We start from the raw sequence: 9,177 nt of genomic DNA on the forward strand, positions 1-9,177 counted from the left end.
GAAGAGACTTGTTTGGGCCAAGAAACACAAGCAATTGACATTAGACCGGTGGAAATCTCTCCTTTGGTATGATGAGTCCAAATTTGAGATATTTGGTTCCAACCGCCGTGTCTTTGTGAGATGCAGAGTAGGTGAACGGATTATTTCCGCATGCGTGTTTCCAACCATGAAGCATGGAGGAGGAGATGTGATGGTGTGGGGGTGATTTGCTGGTGACACTGTCTGTGATTTATTAACAATTCAAGGCACACTTAACCAGCATGGCTACCACAGCACTCTGCAGCGATATGCCATCCCATCTGGTTTGCGCTTAGTGGGACTGTCATTTGTTTTTCAACAGGACAATGACCCAAAACACACCTCCAGGCTGTGTAAGGGCTATTTGACCAAGGAGAGTGATGGAGAACTTTTTTTGGGTTTGAACCGGTTCAGAACTTTATTTTGCTGCTCGGAACAGCCGAACGGAAAAAAAAATGCTTCTGTTCAGAACGAAACAATAGAAAAATTATTTTGGTTCCAACCCTTTGGATCAGACCGACTCCTCAATCATACTGCAACCTGACTATATTGAGTGCTCGCTCATCAGTTGCCAAAGATGAGTCCACGTGAGCTGTCAGCGTCTTAACAAAAGATCCCTGCATTGGTGAGATGTGGTCAGCTCTAGCAAAATATGATATCACGAGAGTCATGAACACAGGCATCTCAGACATCTCTCTATTCCTAAAAGAATGGGAGAAACTAAAGATTGAAGACAGAGTGCTGTACACTTTTTAAATGTATTAGGGGTAGATCAGCTTTAATTTTGCGGACAGATTGTAACTTCCATCAACTTAATTGTCTGCATAATTTCCAATCCCCCATATATTTGTTTAGTAAATATATTTATATATATACAGTTGAAGTCGGAAGTTTACACACACCTTAGCCAAACACATTTCAGCTCAGTTTTTCACAATTCCTGACATTTAATACAAGTAAAAATAAGTTTACATACACTCAATTAGTATTTGGTAGCATTGCCTTTAAATTGTTTAACTTAGGTCAAACGTTTCGGGTAGCCTTCCACAAGCTTCCAACAATAAGTTGGGTGAATTTTGGCCCATTCCTTCTGACAGAGCTGGTGTAACTGAGTCAGGTTTGTAGGCCTCCTTGCTCGCACACACTTTCTAAGTTCTGCCCACACATTTTCGATGGGATTGAGGTCAGGGCTTTGTGATGGCCACCCCAATACCTTGACTTTGTTGTCCTTAAGCCATTTTGCCACAACTTTGGAAGTATGCTGTCCATTTGGAAGACCCATTTGCGACTAAGCTTTAACTTCCTGACTGATGTCTTGAGATTTTGCTTCAATATATTCACATAATTTTCCCCCCTCATGATGCCATCTATTTTGTGAAGTGCACCAATCCCTCCTGCAGCAAAGCACCCCAAAACATGATGCTGCCACCCCCGTGCTTCACGGTTGGGATGGTATTCTTCGGCTTGCAAGCCTCCCCCTTTTTCCTCCAAACATAACGATGGTCATTATTGTCAAACAGTTATATTTTTGTTTCATCAGACCAGAAGACATTTCAACAAAAAGTATGATGTTTGTCCCCATGTGCAGTTGCAAACTGTAGTCTGACTTTTTTATGGCGGTTTTGGAGAAGTGGCTTCTTACTTGCTGAGCAGCCTTTCAGGTTATGTGAATATAGGACTCGTTTTACTGTGGATATAGATACTGTTGTACCTGTTTCCTCCAGCATCTTCACAAGGTAATTTGCTGTTGTTCTGGGATTGATTTGTACTTTTCGCACCAAAGTACGTTCATCTCTAGGAGACAGAACGTGTCTCCTTCCTGAGCGGTATGACGGCTGCGTGGTCAAATGGTGTTTATACTTGCGTACTATTGTTTGTACAGATGAACGTGGTACCTTCAGGCGTTTGGAAATTGCTCCCAAGGATGAACCAGACTTGTGGAGGTCTCCAATATTTGTTCTGAGGTCTTGGGTGATTTTTTAAAAATTTTCCCATGATGTTAAGCAAAGAGGCACTGAGTTTGAAGGTAGGCCTTGAAATACATCCACAGGTACACCTCCAATTGACTCAAATGATGTCAATTAGCCTATCAGAAGCTTCTAAAGCCATGACATCATTTTCTGGAATTTTCCAAGCTGTTTTAAAGGCACAGTCAACTTAGTGTATGTAAACTTCTGACCAACTGGAATTGTGATACTGTGAATTATAAGGGAAATAATCTGTCTGTAAACAATTGTTGGAAAAATGACTTGTGTCATGCTTAAAGTAGATGTCCTGACCGGCTTGCCAAAACTATAGTTTGTTTATTAGTTTTCTCCATTTAGGGGAAGGGTGGTAGGGTTTGCGGGATTTGTATGTATATATGTATATGTATATATATGTATATATATATGTATATATGTATACATACATACATACGTACATACATACATACAAAACACTTAGGCTTCTACTTCCAGCTTATACATACTATATACTTTTTACTGACACAATCTATTTTACAATAGTTATATTTGGTTTGTTTTTAGTCCTGGCCTTCCTCTAACCTCCACCTCTCCCATCTATTTCTGATGTCCATCCAGTTTGATTTCTATTTGCTATATATTTTTAACTGTGCAATTTCACAAAGTTCTGGACCTATATACATTTTACAGACTCAGAATCTTTTACATTTGTGTTCTTGTTGTTATTCGTCTCACCCTACAGCTCCATGCAACCCCTCGCATATAAATCTTAACACCGTCCATATTGGATTTCTATTTGCTATATATTTTGCTATGCAAATCCTCCAAACAGACCTCACTGAAAGCAGCTACTTCTGCCAGAGAAGTTTGGTGTTGAAGTCACTCCATGTGTTGAAGTCACTACACGGTGACTCAGGTCATCTGGGGTTTCGACAATACTTATGGATTAGTAAGAGACAGTTTCTAGTGGCCACATATGAAACCAGAGGTCAAAGACTACTGCATGTCCTGTGCTCACTGTATCTATAGAAAGACTAAATAGTTGCTCCTTTGTCTCATAAACATAGTGACGGACCTTTGGATCTTGTCTGCATGGATTTCCTGTCCATTGAACCAGATTCCAGTAACACAGCAAATGTCCTAGTCATTACAGATCGCTATATCAGACATGCTTGTCTTTCCTACTAAGAATCAGAAAGTATCCATGGTTGCAAAAGGGTTGTGGGAGAAGTATTTAACCATTATGGTGATCCTCAACCTGAGACATCTTGTATATTCGTACAATTGCACTCAGAACAAAGCAACCGGATATTCTCTGTACTTTATCATGTTGGCCGTGAAGCAAGGTTACCTGTAGATCTATGCTTTGGAGTCTCGAGTGATGGTGCATCAGAAAAGTCTGACATAAAGAGTTGCAAGCTGTATACAAACTCGCAGAGACCACTGCAGGAAAAACAGAACATAGAGAACACAGGAAATGATCAAGATTCGCCATTCTATTGCATTGACAGGCAGTACTCAGGCCCTTTTAGATACTCTAGGCAACAGAAAACAAGGAATGACACATTGCCTGTGTTTGTACATTATGTTCTTTACACTAGTTTACTTGTCATGAGGACGTGCCTATTTTGGTAAAGCCTGTTGTTTGCATCGCATCAAACATTTATGCTACTTTCATGTGCAATCTTCAAAGAAACAACATGCCAATAGTTTAAGAATTAGGGTTGGTTTTAATTCAATGTAAGTGTTTTGACGTTTACGTTCATGTGAACTAATGTAAGTTTACTTTCATGTGAATTAATGTAACCGGAGATAAGTTCAACAAGGCTTCCGTCTGTGGCGAACATGTAACATGTTAACAATTTGAATGAACATTCCTACTTTTTGTAAGGATTCCTGTGGCATTTTAGTGGCAATAATCAAACTGAAAAGGACTTTGCTATGCTACATGTCACAGAAAGCCTACATGGTTTCCCAGTAACATTTGGTTTCCCATTCATTCGCTGAATCGTCTTCTATCAACATTCTTTAATCTCCAATGCGCGCCAACATTAGCTTGCAAGCTAGATCGAACAGTGTCAGTGACTGAGTTTTAACAGTGTACTCTAATACCTGGAGGTTTTATTTATAATTTTTTTATATATTGTATTGTATTTCTGATTGTCTTTCTTCATAACAGTAATAACACATCCAAGTCAAATTGTATTCAGTGTGTGGTTGTATTTTTATTGAGTCATACTGCATTTATTCTTATTACATGGGAAAACATTCTGGAAACAGGAATCTTAGCCTTTAAATATCTATTAGTAATATTCCTAGCTTCTCATTTCCCCCCTAACGAGTCAATTTCATACAAGTTCATCCTTTTCACAATTATTTCCATGCTGATTTATCTGAACCTTTGGTGAGAGGGTTATATCAGTATTTTTTCTTCTTCTAAAAAACAGCCCGATCGATCTGAATCCGGACCACTCAGATCCAGATGAAAAGTTTTGAAAAACTGGGCCCACGTGATTAAGATTTCAGAAGTGAATAATGAATGAATTTTAAAGACAGAAAAATGCATAATAATTAGCAAATACTAAATAAAGTTTCATAAACCAAAAGCTTGTCTGAGAGCTATAACATGATGGTGAATGAACCAAGCACAGTAGCAAGGTGAATGAAGCTGTGCATAGGCCTATCTCAAAAACACTGAATGATGTTAGCAAAGAGCATAATAGATTTGAAAACACTGTAATATTAGTTGATTATGATAAGGTAGACAGTCAAAAGAATGCAATACCTGGGAGAAAAAGGGGGAACAAAATGGTCATTGTGCAAGGCCGCTCTTAGCTGCATAGTACCACAATCGAGGCAACTAAGAGGACATGATATGAACATGTCTGAATTACCGCAATATGCATTTACAATATATGTAAACTCAAAACCACAAATTGCACAGAAGTCATAGTAGCCTACTCAGAACGTAAGGCCCATTCATAAAAGCAAAACTCAAAGTCCTTGCTAATTTCATATAACTTTATTTTCTGGGAAAAATAAAACACGTCTAGACCATTTCTTGTTTGCACTACATGTTTGCAAATCTTTGAAATAGGATGCTGTCTCTGAGAATTTGACCGTGGCAGTGGGTGAAAGCAGGCTAAGTGGTGCGACAGGCCTCAGTTGCAGTAGTTCTGCAGGTCGAAGATGTTGCAGGGCTTGTGACAGCACTGCTCTACAATACCTCTCTTTACCATCATCTCCATCTGGTCTTTGAAGGGGTACTCTTCATTCTCCTGGGCTGATTTTGGAGAGAGGAACCCTGCAAGAGGAGAAAAATATTTTGAGTGAGTGCTATACCACAACATAAACCAGCATATGTTGTATGGACTACTGTATATGCCTTTTCCTGTCTCATCATTGCCTTCACATTCATTTAAATATTTGTAGGTTCCACAACATTGTTCTTCATAGTGACCATGAGTTTCCTACGTGCTATTTCTACACACACAAAAACAGGAAAGTAGTTTGTGGTCTTAGATCAAGTTGAGTATTCGAGCAGCTATGAAGTCTTTGAATTCAGACAGTGCTAGAGGTGTCTTGCCTATAAGGGGATCCACATCTCTCTTTGGGTTGTAAAAGAATCCTTTCTCTCCACACACCAGATAGAGGGCGTCCACCAGGTGAGAGCCACACAGGTGCTGGGCAGCTGCAGCGTCTGCCCCGGGGGAGAGTGCCAGCAGCACCAGCAGAGACGCAGCTTGGAGCCAGAAGGCCATAGTGATGGTAGGCTCGAGGAAGGAAACACAATGAAACAGATATATTCACACTGCTTACAGTACACTATGGGAGCTTCATGCAATGTATGAGAACAATCTCTATTCTAGTTCTTGGATTGATATTACTCATTTTGTGTAATGCTGACAACCCATATCCTGTTGATATATTGTCATTCAATATGTTCTAAAATAAACCATATCCCTACATCAACAAAACTACAGTTGTTGGGTACTAGATGAAGTAAAGTACATAGTACATAAAAATACATTTGTTCAACGAAAACAGTAAGAGTTCTGAGGCATTTTCATATTCTAGTTGCATTCCCAAGCTCTACCACGCTAACCCTCCTGTCGTTCCCAATCCTCCAGTGAAACACATAGACCCCTAAGCTCTTACCTATGGAGTTGGTGGTGGTGAAGAAGCTCTATTGAAGAGTAGCAAAAATGCTGAGAGAAGAATTAGCTGAGGCAGAACACCAGGTCATCTCCCCATTTATACCCCTGGAGCAGACGGGTCTCGGAACAAGGGCCTGCGGTCTTTGCCAGTGTCAGCGGAAAAAAGAGAAGTCACTCAATGAAATCAAATGGTAAGTGGCAATCCAATTGTTCGCCTCGTTAGGCATGTTTGTCTTACTAAGGGACATTAGTGGTCCAAGCAGAGGGCCAGTGAATCGGACATAACTAATGTGACCTGTGTCTGAGATGTACAGAGGATTTCAGGGATTGGTGACCTGTGTATGGTCTACCTGCTCCTGATTCAGCCATGCTAAAGAGCATAGGAGGTGTTTGTTTGAAGAAGATAGTGAGAGACAGCTGGTGGCTCAATGAGTGTCCTTTGCATCAGTTTTTGGAGGTGAAGGTACTTACCATGTCCTGTTGTGATGTTAGCAGGATATTTCATGTTGACACATTGCCCATTAACAGAGTCAGATCATTTTGTGACAACTTTTTCCATGATGCACTCACTAAGTTCTTGTCATGGCTACCTTTGCAATGATGGCAATAAAAAAAAAATACTCTTGGCTCAGTCAGTGTGACGAGAAATTAACTTTCCAAGAACATTGTCATAACTACATTTAGTTGGTTTTGTTGAGGCAACAGCAGTTGCCCAACAACCTAACAACCTCCAGTATTCTGAGGAAAAGGTGTGCAGTGCATAATAATTGATTCTGTTTTTGCCGGGCCTCCTTCTACAGAAAAATCTATATTGCACAAAATCCACAAAATGCAACACAATCGTATTCTAACAGAGCTAAAACTACTGCAAGTGGGCTGCATCGCATCAGTATCCCCTCCAGTAGTACTGCTGAGTACCAGCAGGTGTTACACTTGTCTCACAGAACACAACCTTTGACTCCCCCCTCCTCTCTCAAGTTTGCTGTCAGCACAAATGATGGCTAAAGGTTCTATTTTTTAGCTTTTCTTAAAGTAAATTATTTTTTTATAATACATCTCTTAAATAATTATGAATAGATCCACCATTGAGCACAAAAACAACACTTGTTACAGAATATTTTACATAGAAATAACATCTGTCAGACAAACCATACCCAAATAATGTTGTTGTCCTTTACTTGTACTTGTGGCCAAATCATACATTCGAGAAAAAAACACTGAGTAAAACCCCATCTCAAACTTGCTTTTAAACAAACTGTTAAAAAAAAAAACTATTTGCTTGAATAATGCGATCATCCTCTTTGGCCGAGACAGGCCCGTATGTGATTGGCCCAGCAGCTTTAAAAATGTTTTCAATCTTTTTTGTCCTGAAATGGTCGCCTAAAATGGTCAGGATGTTGTGTCATGATCCCCGGGAGGTTTTGTCTAGTTCCCGGTTTGTCCCGGGGACATCCCTGAGGATGTTTTTAGGACATTCTTGGAATGATGTGTCATGGTCCCCTGGAGGTTTTGTCTTGTTCCTGGTTTGTTCCAGGGAAATCCTCAAGGACTTGTATAGGACGCTCTTAGAATGTTCTGCCATGGTCCCGTGGAGGTTTTTGTCTAGTTCCCGGCTTGTTCCGGGGACGTCACCCACTGGTTGTAAAGAAACATACTATCCCCAGCCAAAAAAGGTCACACTTTATTTGGATAGTCCGGATTTTCCATCTGTAGATGTTCTACATATGGTCATACTATCAACAAACTATCTGTTGATAAGCAACTGCTTGCTAAGGTTAAAGTTAGGGTTAGGTTTATAATAAGGTTTAGGGTAAGGGTTAAGGTTATGGCTAGGGTTAGGGTAAGGGTTACGTTTAGGGTTAGGATAAGGGTTAAGATTAGGGTTAGAACCAGTGTTAGGGTTAGCAGATAATTAGTTGAAATGTTACTGATAGTCTGTAGAGCATCTACACATTCTACCCAGGGCACGGCCATCCTAGCTTCCGAAGAACCCATCAAGGCCCTGAATGGTGAACCATTGATCAATTCACAGTTTAGTTTTCAACTTACATACTACATTTGATACACTTTGACATACATTATTAGATTTGTGTTTATTTATTCAATAATTATTATTCAACATGTTCTCACCTGGGATTTGAACTCACAACCTCTGTGGTTTATAGCATTTTGAGATTTCCTAAATTTTGCACATGTTAAAAATACACTTAAAGGCTCAGCGTATTCAAAAGCATGATTTTCCTGTGGTTTATATGTATTTCCACACTATGTTGGAATAATACTATTAAATTGTGAAAATTATGATAACGCCCTTTTAGTATAAGAGTTGCCTGAAATTTCAGCTTATTTTGTTGCGATGGAGTTTTGGCCTGCTTGGTGATGTCACCAGGTGGTAAATGAGTTAAAGACAGTGAGTTCCAAACCTCTCTGCCAATCACAGCTAGTTTTCAGTTTTCCTCTCCCAAGTCAAACCACGCCCAGACAGTCCTATAAAACGTATTGCTTGAGATATTGGTCTTTGTTAAGAAGCTATTTGTGTTTCTTTTTGACTATTTTAATTGAAAACAATCACAGTAAGGTACTTAACCCCCTAGAGTCAATCAAAGTAACATAATAAAAAAAGTCCCCATCAAAATCTGTCAGTTTAAGCTAGAGATATATTTTTTTGCATTGGATGTGTCTCAATCCACCACATCCACCGATATCGCACTTCCGCATCTGCGTTAAAGGCGGCAGAGCTAGAGCGGTGTTTGTCAGACCATGAGACATCCCAGAAATCGGTCTTCTCGTGAAAACGTCTGTAGCGTCTGAATGGTTTCACCTACTAACTATTCACTACCACTCTCACGATGGTGGTCTTCGTTTTGCTCTACGACCCCCACAAGTGTCGCCTAATGTGCTTAGGATGTCCCCTGTTTGCTAGGTAGATCCTTCTTGAGACTAGGGAAGACAGGCTCAGGAGTGCACACTCACTGCACACAAAAAAGCTAGCTAGCAAGCCAAGCAATCCGCAGCTGGTGTCAGAAAAAGGACAAAGC

At 40.0% G+C, this 9,177-nt stretch overlaps 1 protein-coding gene across 1 annotated transcript; it reads right to left on the reverse strand.

The window, feature by feature from the left end:
- Positions 1-4,989: 4,989 nt before the first annotated feature.
- Positions 4,990-6,223, reverse strand: LOC115148215 (insulin). The gene is made up of 3 exons (XM_029690187.1): positions 6,141-6,223; positions 5,569-5,755; positions 4,990-5,286 (listed from the first exon to the last, which is right to left on the reverse strand). The coding sequence occupies exons 2-3, from the start codon at positions 5,741-5,743 to the stop codon at positions 5,144-5,146; spliced, it is 318 nt and encodes a 105-aa protein (XP_029546047.1). The 5' UTR covers positions 5,744-5,755; positions 6,141-6,223; the 3' UTR covers positions 4,990-5,143.
- Positions 6,224-9,177: the final 2,954 nt, after the last annotated feature.

Source organism: Salmo trutta, chromosome 15 (assembly GCF_901001165.1).
Source record: "Salmo trutta chromosome 15, fSalTru1.1, whole genome shotgun sequence".
Taxonomy (NCBI): Eukaryota; Metazoa; Chordata; class Actinopteri; order Salmoniformes; family Salmonidae; genus Salmo; species Salmo trutta.

Excerpts from the sequence above, each read along its gene's own strand:
- LOC115148215 (XM_029690187.1), bottom strand. The coding sequence starts at position 5,743 with ATGGCCTTCTGGCTCCAAGCTGCGTCTCTGCTGGTGCTGCTGGCACTC. Across the intron at positions 5,287-5,568 it reads AGATGTGGATCCCCTTATAG|GGTTCCTCTCTCCAAAATCA; the intron begins GCAAGACACCTC and ends CTCCTCTTGCAG.